General features: G+C 33.3%; 1 protein-coding gene across 1 annotated transcript; it reads right to left on the bottom strand.

Moving 5' to 3' along the window:
• Positions 1-5,277: 5,277 nt before the first annotated feature.
• On the bottom strand, positions 5,278-12,355 carry LOC133181120 (hemicentin-1-like). Its single transcript, XM_061315662.1, has 9 exons — positions 12,308-12,355; positions 11,715-11,906; positions 11,443-11,596; positions 9,838-10,056; positions 9,392-9,583; positions 8,109-8,300; positions 7,666-7,854; positions 5,930-6,115; positions 5,278-5,392 (listed from the first exon to the last, which is right to left on the bottom strand). The coding sequence occupies exons 1-9, from the start codon at positions 12,353-12,355 to the stop codon at positions 5,361-5,363; spliced, it is 1,404 nt and encodes a 467-aa protein (XP_061171646.1). The 3' UTR covers positions 5,278-5,360.
• Positions 12,356-14,276: the final 1,921 nt, after the last annotated feature.

Below are 14,276 nucleotides of genomic sequence, written 5' to 3'. Positions count from 1 at the left end.
TTCTATATATTTTTTGAAATATTTTTTAAAAACTGCAGTAATGCATCACGTACAACTTTAAATAGTATTTGTATTAGTCGTGCAATTTTTTTTCCTAGTTAAAAATATTTTAACATAACTTGTTGATGAATGCATTTTTTTATAAGCACAGATAACAATGTGATATTCTGACTCAAAAAGAAGCGCATTATTATATTTTCTAAAAATATGAATTTAATATATGTCTGACACTATATAAATATGATTTCATACGAGTATGTACCTCATAATCAATTTTTTTCTTGTGATAATAAAATATTGCACTTCCTATTCTCGGTGTCAAACTTTCTCCATGTCATGGTCAGACATAAAAATTCATTTCTGAGAAAATAAGCACCTCCTCATATTGGACAGTCATTATATGGATAAAAACAACTACACATTGAAGACGATTAGAATTTTATATTTAGACTGTAATGTGATGTGACTATCACGTGGTTTTAGCAAATGTACCTGCAGCATTCGTCTGTAAATTTTGATATTGCAAAGGTTTATTCAAATTAAAATTTTAAGTTTAATTTATAAATATCTTCATAGGCCCTAACCTATGTAGTTTATGAAAAATACTGCAAACTTACTCATATTGTACTACTTGTTAAAATCTTTCCCATTTCAAATGCTCGGAAAAATGCCAAAAATTAAGCAAACGTCTCAAGTTGAAATTTTCAAAATGAAAATATAATAGATAGTGAATTAAAATATGATGATGTTACATTGTTTCTTAAAAATGTGGTATCAATTTCAGAATGTCTTACAACAATACACGAGTTTTCTAACTAGGCTGGATTGAAGTTGAATATAGATAAAACTGAATGCATATTGACAGGGGCATTGAGTCATATCAGAGACAAAATAGAAGGTATAAAAGTTAATACTTCACCATTTAAATGTTTGGGCATATACATAGGTAAAAATAAAAAGGAATGCTACAGAAACAAGAGGCCCAAGGCCCTTAACGGTCACCTGAGTATAATACAACACTGTAAAGGATCCATAGAAGTAAAAAATAAAATTAACTGATAGACGAAGCAATGTTGCCCAAGAGTTTCAAGACGCTGGTAAAAATACCCTTGCTTATTGTAATGTGATAGACCCGAGTGATCTCCTTGGGATCATACTTGGTTTTCCCAAGTCTTACAGGGATGATATTGAATGCAAAATATACAAATACAATGGACTCTTGCCTATTGTGTAAGGTATTCAATATATATGGATACATTGACTGTATATAATTGTCACTTGCCTAGTGCTACAATTCAGTACACACAGACTTGGGTATAAAACGTGGCTATTTGCCTCTTGTCACTATATTACAATAAGTCACCCTGGCTCTTTGTGATTCTTTGTTCACTTTGAAAAAGTACAAAACAACATTATCCAGTCTCTTGTCAACCATGACTCTACAAGTGACAATAACTCATCTGCTGCCAAACAGCTCACCACAGTGTAAGCATACTGTATATAATTACAACTTCTGCTAAATATATAAATAATCTTTATGTCAATCTTTTATATTGCTTTCCAGGCAAGAATCTGACTTTGAGCATGCTTTGCTCATTTAAACCATACATTCATTTTCATTTTGTTTCTATATATATATATATATATATATATATATATATATATATATATATATATATATATATATATATATATATATATATATATATATATATATATATAACATTTTTTCTTGTATTCTCATACAATCAAATAACCTTTTAATTAAATTATAAACAAGGATTTCTGGATTAACAACATCTAGCAAAGGGGAGTAACTCTCATTTGCTTCACGTAATACAATTGTGTACTCTGTTTGCAAAGAAAAGGCACATATACTTATAATTATATTTAATACATTTACATTGATATTATTGCATTTAGTTTGTTTGCTTAGTACTCAGGGGCAGAGGAGAAGATTTTCAAAGCATTAATGCATTTCTGCTTATTAATCAATAGAGCCCAACATAAGCATAAGAACCCCTGACCCAGGGGCCATTAAATTCACAATTTTGGAAGAGGCACCCTTTCTCATTATAACTATGCATTTAGTTTGTTTGCTTAATACCAAAGGGCAGTGGAGAAGATTTTCAAAGCATTAATTTATTTTCAGTATATAATAAATAACCCCCCCCCCAGAACCCTTGACCCAGGGGCCATGAAATTCACAATTTAGGAAGAGGAACTCTTCCTCATCATAACTATGTACTTAGTTCATCGGCTGAATACCCAGGAGCAGAGGAGAAGATTTTCAAAGAATTAATGCATTTTCACTTTATAATCATTAGAGCCCCACACTAACACCAGAACCCCTGACCCAGGGGCCATGAAATTCACAATTTAGGAAGAGGCACTCTTGCTCATCATAACTATGTACTTAGTTCATCGGCTTAATACCTAGGAGCAGAGGAGAAGATTTTCAAAGAATTAATGCATTTTCACTATATAATAATTAAAGCTCCACCCTAACACCAGAACCTCTGACCCAGGGGCCATGAAATTCACAATTTTGGAAGAGGCACTCTTGCTTATTAAAGGCACTCTTGCTTATTATAACTATGTCTATGTACCTAGTTCATCGGCTAAATACCCAGAACCACAGGAGAAGATTTTTAAAGAATTAATGCATTTTCTCTATATAATCATTAGAGCCCCGCCCTAACGCCAGAACCCCTGACCCTGGGGCCACGAATTTCACAATTTTGGTAGAGGGCTCAATGCTTATTACAATCATGCCGACAGTTTGACGGCTTGATGTCCAGGAGTAAAGAAGAAGATTTTTAAAGATTGCATCAATTTTGATGGTTTTAGCCTCACCCCTCAGGCCCCCCGGGGGGGGGGGGGAGGGGGGCAGGGGCCATGAATTTCACAATTTTTACTCCCCTTCACCCATAAATGCTATATGCCAAAATTGGTTGAAACTGGTTCAGTGGTTTCCAGAGAAGAAGCTAAAAATGCATGTTCAAAAGTTTACGACCGACGGACGACGCACGACGGACGAAAACAGATAGCAATAGGTCACCCGAGTGACTCAGGTGACCTAAAACTTGGATTGATAAATTTGAAAATATGCAAAAACTCTTTAAATCATGGATAAAAAGAAAACGTACAATTTTTGGTGAGACTTAAATCATAAACAGTTTAGGTATGAGTAAATTTATCTATGTTGTGTCTTACCTATTCCGCGAGAAAACGAATTATAAAATAAGTAAATTAATATTCTGCTTCCTTTGGGATTCCAGAGACAGAATTAAGCGAAATACATTAATTGGCAAAATACAGGAAGGGGGGATTGGAGTAGTAGAATACTTACCAATTCCAAGCATTAAAAACTGATGGATACCACGCCTCATAAATAATGCTAATCACAACTCTATGCTTTCCCACCTTGACAATTTATTAGGGGTGTGTAATGTAAATTTTGAATATATATTAAAAACCAACAGTACTGGTTTAAATGACTTTGACTTCTTTAAAAGACTGCCTTTGTTCTATAAAGAAATCTTTATTTATTTCAATCAATGTAAAAACTTCCCGACATAAAGAAAATGAATATAAACGAAAATTTACAAGAATAGACTCTTTTTGTTTAAGGGGAAAACGGTATTCTTTAAAAATTGGATTAAAAATATAAAATATAGGCCATAGCAAGAGACTTAAGCTTCTTTTCATGAAGAAGATTTTGAAAAAATTCCGCTTCATTAGATCAAAAACAGACCACTTACAAAGAGGCATATTAAGTTTCCATGTAAATTGCAACACATTGTTGGAAAACCAGTTTTCCGAAGACTACATGAGAAAAGTGAACAAGGAACTCTAGAATCTTTTAAATATCAACCCCCAAGAACTTGTGTTTAGAATCAGAATGGTTTTTATAGTATTTAATTTGTAGATATCCAATCACATCTGATGAAAATTTCCAGGTTCAATTATTATCAAAGAAGGTACCCAAAGCTTGTCTTTAATTTGTGAGGAATGGCTGTATAAGGTACGTGGTGTGAAAAGTTATAAGTATAGATGCTTCTGATTTTATCGAAATATTTTCTTAACGTTCTTATGAGGATTTTGTATCCATATTTGATTAACATCTGCTTTGGAATATGTTGCACAAAACTGTTACTTAAAGTTTTTCCTTCACTGATTTTAATACTACTTTCGTGAAGAGTTAAGAGAAAGGCTTGGTAGAAGATTTACTACATCCTCTTCTTCAATCAAATTCAATTCGGTTGTTGGGATTATGAAAGTATCTAAAACTGAGATATAATTTTGAAGATTCACTTCCTTTGAAGGGGAACCCTGAGTTTCTTAAAGTTGGATTACCACTTTTAGTGTAAATCCAAGTTTCTCTAAAATGCAATTGTATTAATGAGTTTTACATAAAGACTATGTTGTTACATGTTTCTAGCTGGAACAAGTACATTATGACCATATAATATTTCTATTCATTATTCAGATAGAAAGCCATTTCAGTATGGGAGGTACAACCAATCAAAATCCTTGACAAGCAAAACAAATCAAAAAAAAAAGGTTAGACTTTTTTGAGGGTGCACAAGCACAAGGTATACTGTATATATATATATATATATATATATATATATATATATATATATATATATATATATATATATATATATATATATATATATCGGCAAAATTAAGGTAGGGGAACATCATATAACAGAGAATATGCAAGCAGAGCGATTGCTATTCATTACGCCATGTTCACTGAATATCGTTGTTTATTACTTATATTTGCATTAGCGTATGCGCTTAAAAACAGAATACATTAAAAAGCTTCCTTTTTTTTTTTTGGCTAGGAATGAGGACCAATATTGACGATTTTTCTGCATGCTTTCAATATTCTACACCATAGATTCACATGATTCCCCCTCAAGTCAGAGTAAAGCAGAGACGGATCCTGAACACACGCCCAAGATTCTCCCATTCTGTAGGAAACAGGCTCCAGGACAGACGCAACGAAAGTTATCCACCCACTATCTGTAAGTAATACAAGATGTAAAGACTGTGTGTTGTTTTATGTTTAATTTTCGAGTAAATATTTACAGTGTATTCATATTATAGATTTAAGAATGTCAAATTATTAACAGTATACTATATACAGGGATTGATGTTGTTACAATGAATAACATGGTATGTTGTAAAATAATGAACCTAACAGAGAGAAATTAATTATTACTTTCAGCAAATATTAAGACTTAAATTTCTCTTCATTCACAAGCATAATGCTAAAATAAATCGTTTTAATGCCAGTATCGCATGACATGCTACAACTCAAATATGATGATAGTATCTGTCGGACTTTATGACCGAGCTTCTTCAGGAACTGATAAATCTAAAAAAAAAAATTGAATTGATAATAATTGTCTAAAATTCATCATGTTGGGAATAATTTTTTATAGAATCTTGTGCTTTTGCAACTTAAAGCGATGAGCTGTATTGTTACACGAGTGGAAAGGATACACATCCTAACTTTTCTCACTAAGACTTTGAACGTTTTCACTAAGTACATATACGTACCGCTTGTCTCCTGTATTAGCATTTCTCTTTTCAGTGTAACACGATCATGTAACTTTCCAGCTTCAGTTGGACGCTTTCTAATTGGTTTGTAAGTAACAAATGAAATTACCGCCCCTCCCTTCCTCCTCCCTCTCTTTCTATATATATATATACTTACATTTGCATTTCTTTGAAGAGGATATGCGGATAATTAAAATAATATGATGGCTACGCACGCAAACACGTACCTACACGCGCAAAAACGAGTTTAAAATATAAATTTGAAATTCGTAAAAGCTGTATCACTATCCAGACAATAATCAACTAAAATATTGACGATGTATTTCTTATTGAAAAGAAATTCACTGCATACCTGGGCATTTTACTATCATGCAGGCTTTCGTTTCAATTTTCTCGGATTCACCCACACAAGATCTTCCTTGATTTCCTGAAATCGAGTTTTTGCACGTCCGTGTTCTGGTTTGGGTTCCTTTGTTGCATGTTTGACTACATTCTGACCACTCTCCCCCTGAAGTGACCGAAGGCCATTCACCTTTATCTGCACTCATATATCAAAGGAAAGAAAAATTACATAAGATGGGCTTCAATTACCATTATAAGTTGTAGCATACAATTTGAATAGATATTCCTTATGTAGCTTTCAAACATTATAAATATTACCTTGACAGTTGTTTTCCCATCACATTTAAATGAATTATATTATTAAGATAGCATAGATGAAACTTAATGTTGATTTGAAGTCGGATGTAATGATGTGAAAAGTGATCATAAATTCTATAAACGGTACGAATCGTAAACAGGACAAAAAAGACCCCTGGGAACACCAGAAATCGGATCAAGTGACTAGTAGGGGTAAGCATTCCCTGTAACACCCACCGTGAGCTATAAGTATAGAACAAGTAAATTAAGTTATCCGTGGTCAAAAAGTTTATTTAAAAAATAGCCTAATAATTGGGAAAAAAACACATCAGTAACAATACGAACTGTCAATAGGTTGTATTTGCAAACAAGGTTATTATAACGACCATAGAATTTGAAAAAATGCTGATTGTTGAAAGCCATGTAACATCAACTTAGTTGTCAGCAACCTGCCTCGGTTTCAGGGCATGGTCTTGCGGACCAAATCACTTAGGAGAAATAAACACCGTTCGCAGGTGATGGTGGAATATTACTACAAAAAGGGGAAGTTGACGGTGGAAAAGCTGTAGTCATCTGAGTTTTATTTAATTTCTCTAACATCAAAATTAATAATATTCTATTTAGCCGATACAGCAAATTAAATTTGCCTTTCATGCAGAAGAAGAAATGACTATTTTTGTTGTAATATATGCGTTTGTTCTTTTACTAATTGAACATTTTCAGAACCTTTAAAAGTCTAATATATGCATCCTCACAATGTCAAGGTTTTGTGATTTCGGAACTCCACACAAACCCTTGACATAAGTCGTTATTTAAAAGTTAGGCTTGTTGTTGCGCATGACGTAATGAGTAATTATAAACTAACCGATGAGAATATATTTTTCAAATCCGTCATTATCAAATTTCCCAACTCCAGAGCATATCTTTTGTGATTGTATATGTTGTAAGGAGGACGATCTTCAAAAAAATTAATCCCCGATGTTTCATGTACAGTAACTAGTCGCAAATCCTACAATATTGGCACGTTCCATTTTAAAGATGAGTCATATTTTGTTTTTATAAAACTTACCTACAGTAAAAGCTGTTTTCTGATTGGTTCCAATCCTAGACCAGGAACAAATGAAATAGTAGCTTTCTAGACCAACTTTTAAATAACGACTTATGTCAAGGGTTTGTGTGGAGTTCCGAAATCACAAAACCTTGACATTGTGAGTATGAATATATGCATTAAGATATTGAATGCTTAGTGACAAGCTCTTGATATTAAGAAAGATGTAGAAAAAGGTAAAATGTATATAAAAATTGTATATTTATAATCGTAAAGTAATTATATCCAATTACAAAGAATGGCTAGATAGGATTTGTTCAATTTATCATGCTGTACTAAAGGGGAATTCAAATAAAATTCATTTTTTAAGTTTATTATCATTTAAAATGATGATTGCCCACCTGGACACTGTCTATCTTTACAGATCTTTGTCTCTGTTTTGACTTCATTTCCGACACATAACTTTCCACCATACTGAGGCTTGGGATTAGAACATCTTCTGGACAAGGTACGAGTTGCCGTTCCTTCTCCACACGACACAGAGCAGGTCCAATTAACAGAGACAAAATATGGTGTCCAGTTACCATCAACTTGAAATAAACAATTTACTATCATCTTGAAGTAAAACCAGTTAGTTATTCATCAGCTCTACATTACAATTTACCAGTGATTTACTAGTGATTAAAAATATCAACTAAGTCAACAGAATCTGATATATTTACCATGTAAATATGTATTTTGTTTGACTCCAAGGTCTGGCGAATGATTTCCCCTGCCGAATATGTAGCAGAGCAGTTTTAGCATCATCATATTATTTTCACATGTATTTTCAATATTTGTATACCTGGACACTCCCTGACTTTACAAGAACTAGTTTCTCTCCTGGAAGCAGGCCCTTGACACTGTTGTCCTCCATTTTTGGGGACTGGATCTGTACACTTTCGGGTCTGAATCCTCGCTTTGTTCCCTGTACCACATGTTTTGTCACAATTGGACCAAGTTGACCAATGTTTGTAGTCTGTCCATTCTCCTTGAACTAGTAGGCAAAAAAATACACTCAATTAAATGTATTGAAGAAAATACATTATATTGACAATATTGACGAGTTCCATCCATCATCAACTATTTTAATCAAAATCTAATCACCCCAAAAGCAATCTATGTAGTATATGCCTATTAATAATCTATTATACAATGGAATAATGTAGCGATATTAAAAAAAATTACCATAAAGAAATAGTAAAAAGAAATTGGTAAGATTAATGTAATTTTGTGTGAAATTGAGATTTACGTGGACATTCTCTATCTTCACAGATTTTGGTCTCCTTTTTTCTGTAATTGCCGACACAATTCTTTCCACCATACCGAGGCTTGGGATTAGAACAACTGCTGAACAAGATACGAGTTGCCGTTCCTGCTCCACATGACGTGGAACATGAGGTCCAATTAACAGTAACTATATAGGGCGTCCAGTTACCATCACTGGCGGATTTAAGGGGGGGGGGGGCGTTTGGGGCGCACGCCCCCCTAAAATTTTCAAACTATGATATGAATAATATTAATAATGCCATACTTAAGTATATAACTAACCAATACCACTATTTTTGTGCCTGGTTTTACTCTTAAAATACACGAAAACCCAGGAGCTTCCGGGGGCTTCGCCCCCTGGGCCCCCTCTATTCAAAGTATGATATGATTAGTATTAATAATACCAAACTTTGGTACATATAAACTAACCAATACCACTATTATTGTGCCTGGTTTTACTCTTAAAATACACGAAAACCCAGGAGCCCCTGGGCCCCCACCAGGGCTTCGCCCTGGACCCACTGGGGGCCTTAAGGCGGCCCCCAGACCCCCTGCCTGAACGAAGTCATCCACGCTCCCCCCCCCCCCCCCAATCACAAATCCTGTATCCGCCCATGACCATCAACTGAATGTAAAATTTTAAAGGCCATATAACATATAACATTTGCGGTTATTACAAATTCATTAGAAGAGATAATATACGAAAATATCATGGTTTGGGGGATATGTATTTTCCATTTGTAATTATAAATGCTTGCAAATTTCAAATTTTTTTTTTAGATATTGATTCACTTTAAATAAATGAATATTTTTTTGTACTTGGACACTCCCTGACTTTACAGGAAACCAATCCTTTGTCGATAGTGGAACCTGGACATAGTTTGCCCCCATACTTTGGAGTTGGATTGGTACACGTTCGTGTTCGAGTCTTTGTTCTAAAGCCATTACCGCACGTTTTGTCACAACTAGACCAAGCTGACCAAGGTCTATAGTCTGCCCATTTTCCGTCAACTTTGGTAGAAATAAAGGGCAGATTGAATGTACAGATTAAACTTTTTGAAATAAGTTTCAAAATCTTTTTTCATGACAGACAATTAAAAGTACGTCTTATAACCTTTGGAGATATCAAGCCTTCTTGTTTAGATAATTTTTCATCCTTAGACAAATTCAATTTAGCGAAATATGTGCATAAATGCCTTAATTTATCATCAAATTGTTCGTATGTAAATCACAATAAATAACTGTCATTAAATATTCATGTGTACTTGGACACTCCCTGATTTTACAGGAATCCAATCCTCTATTGTCAGTGGAACCTGGACAGAGTTTGCCCCCATACTTTGGAGTTGGATCGGTACACGTTCGTGTTCGAGTCCTTGTTCTGAAGCCATTACCGCACGTTTTGTCACAACCAGACCAAGATGACCAAGGTCTATAGTCTGCCCATTTTCCATCAACTTTGGTAGAAATAGAAGGCAGATTGACTGTACAGATTTGACAATTAGAACATTTTTTATTATATAAAATACATAATTTGATTTGGTTGCAGACAATGTCTTTATAAGCCTTTTCCTTAATGTACAGATTAAACTTTTCGAAATTTGCTACAAAATTTATGTTCATGACGAACAATCAAGTACCAAGCCATGTAAAAATCAGGAAGATGGTGATACAAGGAAATTCATAGAATTGTATGATAAAAGATTACATTGACTTAAGCACTGAATTCTTATTTTTGGATGTCTTAGCGCGGTATGATAAATTGTCGGCATGGACAGGTGCTGTTATAGGACCGACGACATCCAAAAATAATTCAAGGCTTATATTTACATTCTCTTATTTTCTCTCTTCGTAATTATTAATTTCGTTGATTTTTTTAAAAAGGAATTTAGGGTCTTTTAGAGCTCGTGTGCTTAGTAGACGTAAGAGCCGTTGTGACGTGGAAAGTTAAATAATAAAAAAATGACAAATCTATTTTAAACGTACAACTGCTTTATTTTTACAATAATTTAATGAGGAAAATTAATTGTCTTTTCTTTAATTAAACAAAAAATATATATTTGGTGTTCCTAGAGTATTGAAAATGCATATAGTTACTACTGTGTATTCTACCGCGCTGTGACAATGTTTCGTGTTTGTTTATAGGTATTGAACGTTATAGATTTCCAATGGATTTCATTAAGAAAATTACACTGAATGTAAATATTATGCAATGATTTCAGTTTTTAAAGTTGCACAATTAAAATGTTCAGTACTATAGTTCCCCAAAGATTCGCGTCACTTAAACCTAAACGTTGTGTTTATTAATATTTTATAAAGTATTATAAATATTTTTTTTTTCAGGCAAAAATTCAAAATGGATAGGGGTATTAGTATGTCAAATATTGTTGATAACATTAGATCATTGATGATTTTGTATTAGTTGTGACATTACAATTGGATCAACCCTCGTATTTATAAGCAAGATATATTTATCACGATTTCTGATTACTGTTTTACATATTGTAAGTCAAATTCACGGTGTTAAAATTTCACGATTTCTCAAAAAGTACCAATCGCGATGGTTTTAATTTCACGCTGCAAGAAATTAATTTGAAATTCGTATAAGCATTTAAACGTTTTCAAAAACTAATAATAGCATTCATAATGGGTTTAATTTCGCGGGAAAATGATGAATCGCGAACACAATGACTATTTGCCAATCTACAGTAATCTTTAAATATAAAATTATACGCAAAAGCGAAATTTTTGCGAGCGCACCGTCTCGCGTAATTATGCGAAAATATAATTCTTGCGATTAAAAGTGATTTACAATATAAATAAAATGAGTACTTGGACATTCCCGGAGTTTACAGGATCCTGATTCTAGCCTGATAGAGGATCCCATGCAGTGTTTGCCTCCAAACTTCGGGGCAGGGTTTGTACAGGTTCGGAATCGAGTCCTAGTTCTGATGCCAGTATTGCACGTTTTACTACAACTTGTCCAAGTGGACGGAGGTCTGTAGACTGACCACTCTCCATCAGCTTGTTGATAAATATATAAAGTTTAAACATAGATATAGGACTATTTCATACTACCAGATACATTTTTAAAATATGTGTATGAAACACAACAAAATATTATTAATTAGTGCATATGTACTTGGACACTCCTTTTCATTACAAGACTTAGATTCAGTGTCTTTGGAGGATCCCGAGCAGTGTTTGCCTCCATGTTTTGGTCTAGGGTCTGTACAGGATCGAGTTCGAGTCCTCCTTTTTGTGCCACTTCCGCATGTTTTGTCGCATTTGGACCACGTGGACCAAGAGGTATAGTCTGACCATTGTCCATCAACTGGTTAAATAAGGAATTATTGAGTGAATAAATCGCTTCACTTTTTTATCATTTACAGATATGAGAAACAATTACGATTTACGTAAGGTAGTCCTATAATTTTTGTCAAATATAGTTTTGAGAACAACCTAAAACAGCTGATTGTCTTTACATATTGAGTTTATGTTCTCAAGATTTTTTTAAGTTCATAAAATATGCTTTTGTTTTAAACTTTAATTCTCACAAAACATAATATTTTGTCCTGAAAATTATCTAATACCATGAATTCTAGTACTTTAAATAATCTTTGTAAATTCTTAGTCTAAGGGGTACATGAGGTACCTCTTAGAAAATATCTTTCAATTAAAAAACACACTTCTTAAATGAGGAATTGGATCAACTTTCAATGAAACACTTTTTACCTGGGCTACAAAGATAGGAGCAGCGTGAACTTTCCATTTTATAACCATCTCTAAGAATCAAAATAGAAATTGTCAGTATAGAAGAAATGTTTTCATTTTGACGCAAACCTTTGAAAATAGTAAATATATGAATATTTTTTCTTTGTTATGGATAGAATTTAAGTCAGTTCCTCTTTTGGAATATACGCTGTCATGACATTAAGCATCACAGTGTAAATTTCTCCCGTAATATTCTACTTTTTTTGTTTTTTAAATACGTACGAGTATCTCCTACACCGACTCAACCACAAGAAACCACACGAGTCAGAACCCGACACTGTATTGTAGTAAACTCTTTTATAGCACCATTTAAAACACACATTATCTTGGTAAGCACTGAAATTTTTATAAAAAAAATGTCCTTAAGTATCTCATCTAAAAAAGTGAAGTTTACTAATCTCATTATTAAATTCATGCAATGTTGCACACAAAACCCATATACATGCACCTGTACCTATATTTGGGATGTAATTTATAGAATACATGTAAGTGCATCTACTGATTTTTTTTTTTTTTTTTTTTTTTTTTTTTTTTTTTTTTGAGGTGATTTTAGAACTCGTCAGGTCATAATATGCAAGGCGAAGAAGCTATGCACGCATGCAAGAAGTATCAAATGCCCCTAGGTTAGTTATCATCCCCAGAAACAGCTAATTTTCCATATGTATATGTGTATGTTTAATTGGTGTCACACAATCCTTTCATATATCTACTACACGGATTGTACAGATTCGGCTGATAAGAGTTCTATTGATTGAAGGACCTTTTCTCTACTTTAATGATGCCTAATGATGATGCACACCTCCTGTAAATCAAACTTTGAGGAAATACCAGCTTACGCTATGTTTTTGTTAATTTTCTTTGAAAACATAAGGATTTTAATCATCTGATATCTTTCAAAATAACCATTGCAATGCATGCTGAATTGTTGTCTAGGAACATCTGTTGAAACATAATTTTAAATTAATCTTGAAAAAATATCAATCGGTGATTTACTTTTTAAAGTACATATTCATGTACATTACGTATGACCTGAAGAATCTAGATATTCAACGTACCTTCTTGGGTGTACACCAGTTGCCAAGACGCAACTCTTCGTGAGAATTACCAACAAAATGGTTGATTGCATCCTTATCTTTGTGATCACATACTTTGTAAAGAGAGAAATTTGAATCTTGCTGTTTAAATTTGAATTCACATATTTATTCGTAGAATTTTTTTTAAAATCATTTAAGAGACATGACCTATTTTTATTATATCTATCAGATAAAGAAAACGCTATTAACAATAGATATAAAATTTGGAAATCTTCCCAATTAATTTATTGTTTTATATTCATTTAATTGGAAATAAATCTATGGATGAAATAAAGCTCATTCCTATAAAAGCCAAATAAAAAATATTTAACTCGATATAACGAGTTAATTATCTGTCAGGAGCCTGCCTCGGATAAGAATTGTGTTCAGAGCATGCTTTTGAGTGCCAAATAAGTTGGGAGACGTAAAAACAATATACAAATGATAGCGGCATATTATAACATAATGAGAAAAGTTGGCCCTTATCGTCTATAGTCAGTAACACATCCAAATAGAAAACAGATATAGCCGACTCTGTGGTATGTTTTATTCAAGTCCATTGGGATAAATCGAGTCAACATATGAAAGGAAGTAACTATTATTAATTTAAAAACGTCATCGATTAATGATGGCCACCACAAGTGTTTTCTTCTTCTCATGTAGGAGTTTCTGAATAAATTCTGCTTCATAGGAATATAAAAACATGTCGGCTAAGAAAGGAGCACAATTAGTGCCTACCGAAATTCCAACAGTTTGTTGGAAGACTTGTTCTCCAAAGGCTACATAAGTGTTGTCAACGAGGAACTCAAGCATCCTTTTGATATCAACTTCAGGCTACTTGTGAGTAAAATTAGTGT

The sequence above is a fragment of the Saccostrea echinata genome, unplaced genomic scaffold, assembly GCF_033153115.1.
Source record: "Saccostrea echinata isolate AGI-Se365-2 ecotype Australia unplaced genomic scaffold, CSIRO_AGI_Sech_v1 ptg000008l, whole genome shotgun sequence".
In the NCBI taxonomy this organism is placed as follows: Eukaryota; Metazoa; Mollusca; class Bivalvia; order Ostreida; family Ostreidae; genus Saccostrea; species Saccostrea echinata.
Note: the sequence above shows the minus strand (reverse complement) of the source record. Positions and strands in the feature narration are given on the sequence as shown.